At 38.7% G+C, this 14,504-nt stretch overlaps 1 protein-coding gene across 2 annotated transcripts in view; it reads left to right on the top strand.

Moving 5' to 3' along the window:
• Positions 1–8,598, top strand: part of EFNA5 (ephrin A5) — a 339,036-nt gene extending 330,438 nt beyond the window's left edge. For both annotated transcript variants that reach the window (XM_020968835.2, XM_020968834.2), the window contains one exon: positions 4,172–8,598. In XM_020968835.2, the coding sequence (XP_020824494.1) occupies positions 4,172–4,293 (122 nt within the window). In that variant the 3' untranslated portion in view covers positions 4,294–8,598. The remainder of the gene's footprint in view (positions 1–4,171) is intronic.
• The last annotated feature ends 5,906 nt before the right edge of the window (positions 8,599–14,504 follow it).

Genomic DNA, 14,504 nt, shown 5'->3' with positions numbered 1-14,504 from the left:
TTCTGCCTGCCATAGTCATAGGGTGGTAATAGGCCAACTCGTGTATTACATACTAGCTTCAAAAATATTGCCAGTGATCCTTCATTAAACCATAGCTGGAGAGTACCAGGATTCAGGAATTCATAGACTTGATTTGTTTGACTGTGAAGATTAAGTATGGTTATGTAGGAGAGTATTTAAATTGCACATTTTCTAAGACATATCTGGGATCGTTGACATTTTAAGCAATCATACATTCAGGTGTACATTCTATTGGAAAAGGAACAAGCATTTATTAAGTACCTACTATGTTCCAGGCATTGTGTTAGTTGCCTCATTCATATTATCTGATTTGATCCATTATATTGTATTTTGTTTTGTTATTTTAAAAAGTTATTTTGTAATTTAGAGTCTTATGTCATGCAAAAGAAACTGAAAAGAATACAAGTCACCAAATATTCTGATCAGTTTCTCATCTCTTCTCATGCCATAGACCTCCTTTACATCAAGGTCAAACTTTAGTGAATGTAAGCATTGTAGAAGCATGGAAAAGTGCCAGGGTGTGTGACCCATGATATTGCCTTAATGGGCCAGATTTGACACTTTAATAAAATAGTTGACTTTATGACCCTAAGCAACTCATTTAATATTTCAGTGCTCTCAGCAGTCCTCTGTTGCAGAGAAGGGGCCAGCTTGTGTTGGTAGGGGGAGTTTTTCCACATCATTGAAATCACAGCCCTGGTTTTGATCTTTCCCTTTATCAAGTACCTTATATTTACCGAACTCTTCACAATAATATGGGAAGTAGGAAGCCTTACTGTTCTTATTGCTGTTTTTAAGAGGGAGAAGTCTGAGAATCATGAGATTAAGTGGGTTGCCCAAGGTCATACAGCTAATAAAGGGCAGAGCTAGGACTCACACCAAAAGCTTTTGCCTTCAAGTTCCCAAATTCTACATTGGCTCAGGCCACTGTACCACATTCCAGGAGTCCCACTCTAGAGGCAGTTTAGTACAGTTGGCAGGAGCGTGGAACTTGCAGTTATGGTACCTGAGTTTGAATCCTGGTTCTGCTGATTACTATCAATGGCATAAGAGCCTTTAGGTTAGTCGTTTCATTTGTTTGGGGCTTAATGTGCATATCTATAAAATGAATTGGCTGGGTTAAATAATCTCTCAGGTATGTTCCCAGATTTAAACCTATTATCTTATTCTTAAAGGGAGTGGGGTGGGGCACAGAAGAGAAATAAAATGACCTAAATCCCTGACATTACTCTAGATTAGCTGGCAGGATATCATGGTAAACACAAGGAGACTTTGCTTGGATTCTGAGAGAGGGGAAAGGTTTTACCCTCAACTGACTTGCTGGATAGCTTAATTATTATTACCAAGCTGCCCCTATCCACAAAGTACAGTGATGTCTCCCATCTACTATCCCCTATTGTAAATATATCTTAGTAAATCCCCTGTACCTTTGTGGGATCCTACTTTCAAAGTATACAAGGAGAAAGAACAGGCAATATATTTTTAAAAGACGATTGGAAGTAGGGGGAATCTATTGAGACACTGTCATACATCCGAAAGCAAAACTAACTCAAGCATCTGTCAGCAGCTAGAGCCCAGACCCCTTTTAGACTTGAGCTGCTATTTTTTGAACCACCTCAGTTTAATTGACAGTATATTGAGGCTTCCTAAATGCTATGGAATGGTTTGTTTTTTCCTGCAAAGTGTTTGTAGGGCTGTAACTAACTCTTCTGTTAAATACCTATTTAATGAATTTTTAAGATGAATAATAGCAGAGATTAAGGAGGATTCCAAAGTACTTGACAGCACTATGCATATCTCCTCCTCCATCCAGCTCTCTTCTTCCCATTCTTTCTCTACTTTCTCACTCCCCTCTTTCTAACCCCCTATAGTTCCCTGGGCAAATACTAAAAGTTGACCTTGAAAAGTTCCAGAGAAGGGAAGCTAAAATTATCAAACTTATAAAGTGGCTTCCCTATAAGGAGAAACAAAAAAGATTAAAGTTCTTCATGCAGGAAAGATAAAGAGTGAGAGGGCACATTCTAAAATAATATTCGATGTGAATAAGATGAACCAAATGAACTAGAACCAAATTAATTAATAAAGCCCAACGCAAGAGACAGCACTCCAGGCTTTTATTGGGTCATTTTAGTAGAGATAAAAGGACCCCCTACTTTACACCACAAATAGCAAATTGTTGGTTCCACAGGATGGGTTTGTTTGTTTTGAACCAGACTTGTAATTTCATTGGCATAAAGAACTCCAGGTGAGAAAGCTCCTACAAAAGTGGTTCTGCAATTGTTCTGCAATTTAGAGTCTTGGAGAGTTGCCTGGGGTACTGAGAGGTTAATTGACTTGCAATAGTCACATAGCCATTATGCTCAGAGGCAGCACTTGAATCCCTGTCCTCCTGTCTCCTAGGCCACCAAGCTTTGCTGCCTCTCAGTGTTTATAGGGCAAAAAGGAAAAGCATTTTCAAAAAGGTAAATTAATGAATGAAAAATCCATCATAACATTGTAGGGAAACTGAAGGATGCAGGGCACATAGTTAACCTCTTGAGGTCAATATCATGGACATCCGCTATACTCTCATCTGGTGTCACTGTAAGACACTGAGTAGCATAGTGAAATAAATGCACTGCTGACCTGATACAACATGACAATTCCTGTGTTGCCTTTTTAATTCCATGGACACTCAATGAATCTCTGCTAAAGAGACTCACATTTAACCCCAAGCATCTATAGCATAATACTCAAGCTAAAGCTTCAAAGAAGCCAGTTTTAAGGGAGAGGATTTTTAGTATTAGAGCAGGCTGTGCTAGGTATACAAATGAACAGTTTATATTAAAGAATTAATCGCCATAAAATTCCTAGTTTCAAAATTAAGCCTTGTATGAATCATGCAATCAGGAAGAGCATCAATAGTCAGAAGCAATCTCTTAAAATCACTTTCTAGAAGAGGTTGAAGGGAAGGTCAACCATCTTAATCCATTTTATTTAGAGGAAAATATGCATCTTTGCTGATAATTTATATTCTAAGCTTTAGCCACAAAGAATTTAGTATTATTATTTTGACTAGCTTTCAAATTTAATTGAAATTGGGAGCTCTGGGTGAAAGACTCCTTTAATGCTGGCAGGTCAACACCTACTTTGCAACTTATAGCCTTAGAGAGTTGCCTGGGAGGAACAGAGAGGTTAATCAACTTTACTAGGGTCAAATGGCCAAATTATGTGTCATAGGCAGGACTTGAATCTAGGTTTTTCTGGGCCAGCTCTGTATCTGCTACACCAAAGGTGTAGAACTAGCCTTGTTCTCTAACCAGATTAAAATATAATTGGTAAATATTTAACAAAATAAATAAAAATACAATAGAGCATAGATAATGTTAATACATAGTTTTCTAAATCAATATTTGGCAGAGACACTTATGTATGGTTTAGCCTCCCTCCTTCCCTTTCTATACTATACCATGGTACTATACCATGCTATCTTTCCAGACATAAAGTAATTTAATCCTGGATTTAGAGACTTTTGTAATGAAAATGACATTATAGTTAGGTACTAATTGCAGCAGAGCTGATGGGCACCAGCTTTCATATATATACATACACACACACACACACACACACACACACATAATGTATATATTTCATTTTAGGGGGTTATTTTCATTTTTAATTTTTCAGATTTGGAAATTCATCCAGGCATTCAACAGGCATTCAAGACTAATAATGTAAAGGCTTTAAAATGAGGCAAATGGACAGCTACCTTGTACCACTGATAAAACAAAGTCACTACTTCTTTTCCCAAGAACTGGTTGTTTTACATTAGGGTTTTGTACTTAGGAAGGAATATTTAAATATTCAGTCTTATGTACAAGATATACAGGGCCAAAGGCGAATTAGAGTGCTTTATATATTTATGGTTACAAAATATGAGTATTTTCCCTCTGGTCTTTTTATACTGTTAAAAAAAAAGGAGGATTTTCTGTGACTTTCCTTTGTTTGTTGTAAATAATGAGTGATTACATAGACATGAAAGTCAATGATGGCACAAGGTTCATTACCCTTCTTTGCGGAAGGGTAGTGAATTCTGTTAGCAGTAGGCTGCTAGAGGAGAGTTATTAAGGATGTGAAATCTCATTGGAATGTATGCTTTCCATTTGAACAGATGACACCGTACATGAGTCAGCCGAGCCATCCCGTGGTGAGAATGCGGCACAAACACCAAGGATACCCAGTCGGCTTTTGGCAATCCTGCTGTTTCTCCTGGCGATGAGTTTGACATTATAGCACACTTTACTCCAGTAACCTGTCACAGAAAACATCAGGATCTTGGAACATCAGAGATCCACCTAACTGCTCATCCTAAGAAGGGGACTTTTTTATTGGTTTTTGCAGATGTCAGATTTCTTTCTCCCCCCCCCCTTTCAGCCTGAACTATATAAGCAACAACTTGGGAGGCATAACTAGTTTCTGTCTCCCATTCCCTTTTGCTCATGATTTTTCTCACCCTTTCCAAATTAAGTGGACTCCAGATGAAAAAGCCAAATTGTTAAAGTGACACCAGTTATTCTTATGCTCCTGTGCATTCTCTTCAAAGGACTCACCTCCGTTAGCTAACTGCGGGCATCAGCAAGTGGACAAGGAAGAATAGTGGCAGATGCAGTCAGTGAAGGAAAAGCCCAGGAGGATTTTACTCTCCTATACAATATTTATGCCTTCTCATTCAGTACTGTAAGATGATCATGCAGGGCATCTTGTCACCATGTCAGGACTGGAGGGGAGATATTAAGAATAGATATAATGTAACATCATTTCCTCTAGGAGTTCCTAAATTAGCAGGCTTCTAAAAGGTAAAGACACTGGTTTTTGTTTTGTTTTTTTTTTTTAATGACTGTCCTAAAGAAATCCTGACAGTAAGACTTGTGCTCCATTGCAGAAGCTTTGTTTTGAAAGGAGGTTACATGTAGGGATATTAACACAAAGCAAGCATGGTACCATAGATAGCAGTACACTGGGGGTATGTATGTGAGTGCCTCTATTTTTTTTTTTTTTGGTAACTGGGAAGCTCATACCAGGTTTTTTTTTTCCTTTGAAAATAGATCACCATGGTGCTACAATGTTTATGTTTGTTTATTTGTTTTACAAACACAAAGAGGCATTTTTATGAATAAAGTGACCTTCCCCAGGGCTGACAAGCCAGGGTTGCTGAGTGGATAGAGTATACAGCCTGGCATATCCCTCTGGGAAATGATAACCATACCAAGGAAAGAACATCACTGGCCAGAGGAAATGTGATTTTGGAACGCTAGTTCTCCAGTGCTTTATTGCCTTCCCCCTGACTCTCTCCTTTTACAACCCCCCCCCAAAAAAAAACCAAAATGAAACAAAACAGGTCCTGCCTTGAAACTCACTCCTTGATACTTTCCACCACTACCAGGGGAAGCTAAATAAAACCCCTGTCACTAGGAGAGTCAGTCAACATTGATTGGGTGGGCAAAAGGGAAAACTGGAATAAAAATTCAACTGTCGTTTCTGTATTCTTTCCCTTTCAAATACAGCTTAAAGAGTAGGGGGGAACATGTGTTTATCCACAGGAGATTAACTAGATGGGGTCCCAAAGACTTTAACAAAATATTTTTTTAAAGATCCACTAGAATAGAAAATACATTATTTAGATATACTTTATGCTGAGAGTGAGTATATATGCTTGTCCTATTTAAACTTGTGAGAGATGTGGTATCCCTTGATACATTTAGGAATGTGGGGAAATATCTTGTTTCTTGAAAAAAAAAGCAGGATAACCCTGTTCAAAGAATCTTAGCATGGCCAACATGGGATTTACAAATTGATCACCAGGAAACGTAAGCCTTGGGGTTTTTACTGGCCAGGCTGCCATGAGCTTTGAACTCCAAAGCATAGTCAGGGAAATGTGTCAGACCAATGGGGAAAAAAATAGCCTTTTTTTAATTGCACGACATGTTGGTTGAAACCAAGCCTTTCAAAAGAAAATACAAAAACATGAACAAAAAACAAAAACTGTGATGAACATGTCAAATGTGAAAAATGGAACACATTCCAATGGGAAAAAAAGATTTTTATATATTAGTTTTTAAAATACCTATGTTAAAAAATTGGTGATGTTAATGGACAGAATTTACAAATGGGAATAAAGTTCTTACTTAGAATTTTGGGAAGTCCTCAATTAGAAGAAACATGAATGAAAGGCAACCATGGATTTCTGGCACACAGGAGAGTTGTATACATGATCAAATATAATCTGGGCTCACCTGATGTTATTCAGAGTGTATATGAAATTGATGCAGGGGCTGTCCTTATACAGGACAAGTTGAGTGGGGCTATCAGACAGGTAAAATCAACCCATTTTTTAGAACTTCAGCCAACACTCAAGAGAGAGCCACAGTCTAATGTAAATTTCAGTCACCATTTCATTGAAATAAGATTTCACATTATTCAGTATTTTTTTTTGTTCCTTATGTCAATGCTTTCAGTAATTTTGTGTGTGTGTGTGTGTGGATTGTAGGGTTTGGGTGGGGGTGTGTGTATGAGGAGAATGACACCTTCTAAAATGGATCAATAGTCAGAAACAAAATAATGCTGCATGTTCCATAACCATGAGTAAAGAATGGCCCCATAATGATTGCAGTTAGTTGTAATTACATTAACAGTGCTAATTTCACTTTAGAAATGGTGACTTTTGTGGTTTTCTACCATTTGTCTCTAACAGATAATGAAATAATGTACTCATGGCCCTCTCTACCATTGTCAGGGATTTTCTTTTAACTAATGTTATTCACAGAGAAATTAGACCCCTTTGCTTCACCATAGTGCCACTGCTAATTAAGTGAAAAATAGCAAGACTATTAATGCCAGTAGACTGAGTGCTATACCTCCTATAAATAGCGTAATTGTGGGTAATGCAGTTACCAGTTATCTCGGATACTTGATGGCATCAGGCAATCTCAGTCACATCAAGAAAGTACTGGTGGCCTTTATTTGTGTTGTTACAACCCTCTGGAAGCTTTGGAGGATGTCAGTGCAACTTTTGAGCAGCTTTGTGTTTAAAACAAAACAAAACAACGGGAACTATAAGCCTTAGGGGTGGCTTTGGCTGTCACCGGGCTGGGGCAGCCAACCCCAGTGACCTGCACTCCTGGTTGCCAAGGGCTTTGCAACATGAAGCAGGGAAATAAGGATCAGTCTGTTTAGTGGATACTGTGTATCCTTCAATAGACAAGGTAACATTTCGTGTTAGTTTAGAATATTGTTTTGTACTGTACTTTCTTGGATGGCAAAGGAAAGACAAGTAAAATATTAAAAAAAAACTACGTTCTTTAAATTCTGTATTATTAGCAACCTCTGTTGTATATAGTGTTTGATAATAAAGTATTAATTTGATTCTTATGTCTTTTGTAAGTGAGAACAATAGACTTTCAGGTTATAAAACATGCATTGATTATTAGAGCTTTGAAGCATTCAGTATGTCACATGGTTGAGAATTGAGTCCCAAGTGGCCATGACACTTTAACACCCAGGGCTCATCTGGGAATAGCACTCATCCCATCTCAAGACTTCACAACATCAGGACCCAGAACAACATGACTTTTGATGATCAATGTTTTGTCCTTATTGTTTAAAGGTTTAATGTTGAAGCCCTGTGTGGTGTTTTTCCAGCATGTTGGTTCTAAGAGGCTGAGGGATTTAGGAATGGTTCTGCACTTCAGTTTGGTCTGGTTTTCTGTTTGTTTGTCTTCATGGACTGTCTCCTCCCCACCCCCCTTCCCAAGAGTCCTGCCAGCATCACATGTGGCATACACATGGATATGAATCTAAACTGACAGATTTGGGAGGGGCCAGGGTATGTTATTCTTCCCCTTCTCATTTTGAAAAAAAAAAGTAGCATCAATGGATTTTTTAAGAGACAATTGTGTTTTCCCCATTGCCTTAACAGCAGCCATGGTGGTTCTATTAACTTCACAAAATCAGTTTTGTTCCAACTGTTCATTCATTGCACTCAGAGTTGTGGTCACTAGCTTCACTTCTAAACACCACCACCTCCACCACCACCCCCTTTGCACTTCCTGATTTTTTTTTTCCTCTCTCTGCCTTCCTCCTACTCCCCCACCCCCAGCTGTGAATGGGCAGGTCTGTTTCTGGTTTGGCATCACTGAGTTTTTCCCATGCATTCTCCCCTGAGCTTCTCAGATGTGAGACAAATCTCCCTACAATAGACTTGCTGCCATTGTCTGTACAGTTTAATAGATGCTGGCACGTTGAAGGTTACCCATGAGTCTGCGAAATTCGCTTTCCATGCTTACTCTTGACACCCCATTGAAGCCACTCATTGTGTGTTCATCTGGGTATGAAAGTCCAGCTCAGTGTGGTCCTGTGCTTGTACTGCCCTGCTTTGCAGTTCCTTTGCACTTATTCGAGTGCTGTTTTGAAATGCTTACATTATATGAACTTTAAAAAAATGTAAAAAAAACCACAAACAAACCCATACAACTGTATTTGTATATACACGTGTCCGTACAAGTATACCTAAATAAAAATTAAAGGTTTTCTTCATTTTAATTGGAGCCCTCCTTCTACTTCTTTGTTCCTTGAATGATGCCTTATTTCAGGGACTACTTGTCCTTTGCTGATTTTTTTTTCAGTCTTTGTGGGAAGAAAAGACAATTTAAAATTTATGTGGGAATTCTGGGAAACTGAAAGACTGCAGGGTTAGAAATGACCAAATATCTAGCTGAATTCTGACTTTTGATAGTATGATGAGGGTTCAAGCCTTGTCTGCAAATTTATGAACCCTTACAATAGGCTATATGGCTAGTACTGCATCCCCTAGAGATAAGTATTAAATATGTTCTTTCTTTATTTATAATTCTTTTTGCCCTTTTGAAATCAGCCATGAACATTTTTTTCAGCACCACTGCAGACCCCAGGAGGCAAGAGGGGAACCTTGTTGGCACCTTCTATAATAAGATCACCCCTCGCCCCCAAAAATGGACATCTGTACCATCGTGTGACCTTAGGCAAGTCACCTAGTCTATTTGGGTCTCAGTTTTCTCCTTTCTAAAATTATTCCTTCTTGATGATTCTTTGAACTCTTCTGATGTATGACATTGTTCATGGCAGTGCAAAAACAGTTTTACATTTGAGTGGCTTGATTATGTTATCCTCAATAATGGCCCTCTTCTAAGTCTATGAGCAAGTTGGAAACACAACCTAAGAATTTCAGTTGTGGGGGGAAAATGCAAAATGTTGAATATAATAGACACCTAATGCATTTCAAGACTTGGCTTTAATTATACCATGTTAACATTAAATTCATTGAAAGCATTTTATTACACTTAATTATTTGACAGGGCAGCAAATAGTAATTACAATTCACTGTAACCTCTTTTGATAATAAGGAGTGACAGCTGTGTGGAAAGAGGAGCAATTCACATGACTGTGGTTTACCTAGAACTAGTACATTGGCCTGTGTATGTGATATTTTCAGACCAGGGCAGCATTACATCATCATCATCACCATTATCATCCAAATCATTTATTGAGTTCCTGTCTGTGTGTGGCACTATTGTGAGGTGCTGTACAGAGTAATGAAAATACACACAATCTTGGCCGTACCCAAAGAATTTACAACATGAGATAACATCGATAGAAAGAACATTCTAATGATAACTAGACTAATACAAACATTGACTAAATATACAAATCAAGTGAAATATTTATGTTTCTGTATGCAATGGGATAAATGCAATTGTTTTTGGCAAAGAAGTGAAACCTGGTGGTCTTGGGAGCTGCTTACTTAGAAGTGGCAGGATTTACTGGAAAAACACACATACATACACAGCTTTTCCATATAGTCAAAAGAAGGGAGGGATTCAGAAACTGCTTGAAAAGGAAGGGCCTGGGGCAGCTGGGTGGCGCAGTGGATAAAGCTCTGGCCTTGGAGTCAGAAGGACCTGAGTTCAAATGTGACCTCAGACACTTGACACTTACTAGCTGTGTGACCCTGGGCAAGTCACTTAACCCTGATTGCCTTACCTAAAGGAAAAAAAAGAAAAAGAAAAGGAAGGGCCTGGGTGAGTTAGAAGTCTTTATCAGTATTTGGGAGTGGGGATGATTAGATGAAGGGGACAAGAAGCGGCTTTTCCTAAAAAAGCAGGTGATGGGTTGGGAGAATAAGAAGACATTATGGAAACAGAATAGCCCAAGAAAACATATAAAGTGGTTTGAAGTAGCACTAACTAAGGAATTTGGTCATTCTCTTTAACGTAATAAGAAATCAGTACAGTGTCCTAATAGGACCTGAGGGAGGTAAGGGGTTTGTGTGAAACCAGTGAAAGTGAAAGCATTAGTTCTGGAGAGTGAGGAGGCATTACAAAAGCAAGATGAGAGATGACTAAGGCTTCTGTTAAAGATGAATGAATTCCTGAACAAGGAAGAAGCAGATTGGGGAGATGATTGGTAATTTTTATAGTAGGAAGACCCACATTGGTCAGAGTTACGGAAACAATGTTAACTATGTATTTTGGGCTTATAATTAGGCACTTGAGATGTTTTATAGATAGAAACAAGGGGAAATTTCAGGGTTGGACAGGCAATTCTCTTTGAAAAGCATCAATGAAAAGTATAAAGGAAAAAAATGTAATATTGGTTAAAGTAGCTATTGAAAGAGATAATAAATTTGTCCTCTGAAAGTCAGGAAGGGCAACACCCTCCTGAAGGTGTTTGTTAAAAGCCCATTTGTTGTGATAATACTCCTAGATTTTCAGTTCAATAAATTCATTAATATTGAACCCAGTGATAGTAGTGATAATCTAGAATAGTGCCTGAGTTTGAAAAGTACTCGTAGAACTGATTAACAATGTTAAAAGCAGAAAAACACCCAGTGGACATTTGTGTGTCAACCATATATAGATGGTCATTGAATCCATGGGAATTAATAATCTTGCTTAGGGAGATGGTACAAAGGGAGAAGACATCAGAAGACTTATATTATTCAGCATGTTTTGATATAATGATCCTTTCAACAAATTTCCCTTTGTCTCTCTCTCCATCTCTTTCTATCTCTCTCTCTGTCTCTATTTCTCTCATACACACACACACACACACACACACACACACACACACACACACACATTTTTTTTCATCAAAGTGGTTTATTCTTAAACCAGGGTTTTTGATGAGTGCCCAAAGCTGGGACAGCAAACCTTCTCCTCCCAACCCCAGGGCTTCAGGCTGGCTCAACTAAGAAGATTGAAATGCCAAAAGTATGATAGAAGTAGGAAAGAGCTGAATTTTAGGTAAAAGTTCTGCCTCCATGATGCTGTCAATTGTTGCTATTTCAGAAGGATTTCATGTAGTTAGTAGTTCTCTTAGGCAATAATGCAGCTTGAAATCTCTTTCTCTCTTTGTGTGTGATAACTATTCAAGAAAGTACATGACAATACTATGCTTATTAATTTCATTGACAAAATAAAAACTCCAAAAGGGATTATAGTAGAAAACATGGAACAAGATATTTGACATGTTGTTTCGCTCACAAGAGAAAGACACTCCCTTGGATGATAAATATAATTTGAAATAGTGTGATGTCATGGCAAGAGTGCTAGATTTGGAGTCAGACATCATGACTTTGAATCCTGGAGCTAGTACTTACTCTCTTTGTGACCTTGGGCCAGGTACTGCCTCTCTCTGGGCCTCCATTTCCTTATCTGTAAAATGAGGGAGTTGCACTATGATCTCTGAGGTCTCTTCTAGCTTGGAATCTATGATCCTTTGAGATTTGGGTTGTCAGAATAGGTTTCTTCCCACCATAAGTATCAAGCAGGGTACTAAAGGGAGGGAAAGACCATGGTCCACACATATCTTTGAAAACATCGGCTGCCGTGGTCTACCTCACTTTTTGTGTATAGTATTTATGGACTCCACACTGGCTTTGTAGTTGGTGTTTCCCTTTAGTCATTTTAGAAGTGTTTTCTTTCTGCATAATGCCTGAAGCTGTGAGAAGTACAAAAAAACTTGTACCTAAAAATATTATTTAGAAAAGCACATACCAACTGAAACTTAACTGCATTAATTTCTCTTGTGGGGAGCCAGTACATTTCCACCCCCCTAACCCTGGAAGATACAGTTTCTGTTAATAGTAATAGACTTCGTGGTTTATGAAAAGAATTTTATCCCAAGACTTTAAAGGCATAATCAACAAAAGCATAAACTAATGAATGTTCTTAAAGAACTGGAATTTAAGGGCAGCTAGGTGGGGCAGTGGAAAGAGCATCAGCCTTGGAGTAAAGAGAACCTGACTTCAAATCCGGCCTCACACAATTACTAGCTGTGTGACCCTGGGTAAGTCACTTAACCCCAATTGCCTCCAGGGGAAAAAAAAACAACCCAACAACAAAAGGAACTTACTAGAGTAGAATCTTTACCATCCTTTGAGGAACTCAGCAGGACATGTCCTTTCAGGATTTAAACTAAGATTTGTGTGTCATTACTGATTAAAAGCTTTATCTCAAGCATTATGGAGGAGGGGGGAGGGTAACTCAGGTGTTTCTCTTCTGGATTTGCAAAGTTTCAGACAGTTCTGCTGAAAGGGATGCAATATGTAACTTCCCTAAGTCCCTTCTGATCACAATTCTTTCAGAAAAGAGTAAAAAGTGTGGGGTGGAAATGGCAAGCTTGAGAAATGGTTTCTAGTTCCTGTTCTGCCACTCACTAGCTAGGTGACCTGGAGTTAATCACTTCTCTCTGGGCAGATTTCCTCACCTGGCACATGCTCTCAAGTCCTTCCAGCTCTAACATTCCATCAGTCTGTGGCTTTTAAAGACAGCCTTTTTCAATCATTTCTTAAGACACTTTCCATCTATTTCTTCTGAAAAAGAAAAAAAAAACAACAGAAGGAACAGAAAGGAGACAGAGAATATATGCGTTGGTATTACCTTCTTCTGCAATTTTCCTCCAGCCTGTTTGTTGGCTTTAATTATATGTGTTCACAGTGTTCTTCCCTTGGCAGTATTTATGTAAAGCAGAATGGAAAGAACATGATGAGAATGGTGAGGGTCATATCAGAACCAATTTAATTTGAACCAATTTAAAGAAATGGGGGGAAACAGTCACCCATTGTCAGATTCAGATACGTTTGCTTTTTATAGGTTTTTTTTTCCAGAGCTAAAAGCTCTGGCATATATAAAAAGGCACATCATCTCTATGGTCAATTCAGCATCTGTTGTGATTTCAGCGGGCCGATGGCTTGCTGCTTGGAAAGGAGAAGTGGTTGACTACAGGTGCAGAGCAAGGCATACATTTTTCAGTTGTGGCCAATGTGTTAATTTGTTTTGCTTGACTTATTTTGTTTTATTTTTACAAGGAAGAGTTGAATTGAATTAGGAGGAATCATTGGAAAGTGGCAGTGATGTAAAAAAAAAAAGTAAAGCACATAAATAAAGCATTTTAAAAATAAAACACCTCCTCCATATGGTAATACCAGTTGACAGTTGATATAACTGGGCTATGACCTCTCCTGCCAGTTCCCCAACCAACACTCCAGGACCCCAGGGTAGCTCTGAAGCTTCCAGAGCACCCAGAGGCTGTACTGGGACATTATTAGCAATAACAGTATAGCCACAGGTTACCCCTCTGGCTGACAGCTTCTTCAGCACATACCAATTGGCCACATGCTTAATGTCATAAAATGATGCAGAAGCTAGATCTGTGGGATTCCCTAGTGTAGGACTCCTGGAGGCTCAGGTCCTCAGAAGGAAAATCTTTCAAGACCTGCTCCAGACAACTCCTGGGAATCTCACGGATGCCTCGATGATGCCCTAGACTTGGGGGGAAGCACAAAGTTCACTCTCAGTTTTGACATATTCAAGACTGGGTTCTGGTGCAAACTCTAACCTCCTGGAGTTCTGAGAGTCCAGGTTTAGTGTTCGACATGTATCTGAGTCCCCTATATTCCATGTGTGCTGTGGCCTCCTCCAGTTGATGTCAGTATTCAGCAGAGCAAGTTAATCTTGCTGGTAAGTGACAGTTCTGCCACTTTAACTGGCATAGAATCAATTTTTTAAAACTCAATTGAAAAAGGGAGGAGAGTGTCAAGGATTCAGTGCTAGTGGACTTGTTGGCAAGTAGAATCACTTTCAATGTATACTGATTGGTTGTGCCTGTCTCTTACCCCTGAATTTTTCCTTTTCCTTTTTCATTGAATCTGCCTACATGACATTATCCGCCCTGTCTACTAAGTAAGGATGCCCACTCAGATCCATATTACTAGAATTAAAGAAGGAATTTCATTGTACACACACACACACACACACACACACACACACACACACACACACACACTCTGCTTTTTTTTTTCCAGGTTTTATCAGAAGTATAGAATGAGAAGAGAAAGGATAGTGGAAGAACAAAAAATGACCTTTATAGCAACAAAGATCAGAGAAGGAGGCAAATAGAAAGTCAGAGGA

The sequence above is a fragment of the Phascolarctos cinereus genome, unplaced genomic scaffold (genome assembly GCF_003287225.1).
Source record: "Phascolarctos cinereus isolate Bilbo 61053 unplaced genomic scaffold, phaCin_HiC Scaffold_4;HRSCAF=312, whole genome shotgun sequence".
Lineage (NCBI taxonomy): Eukaryota > Metazoa > Chordata > Mammalia > Diprotodontia > Phascolarctidae > Phascolarctos > Phascolarctos cinereus.
Note: the sequence above shows the minus strand (reverse complement) of the source record. Positions and strands in the feature narration are given on the sequence as shown.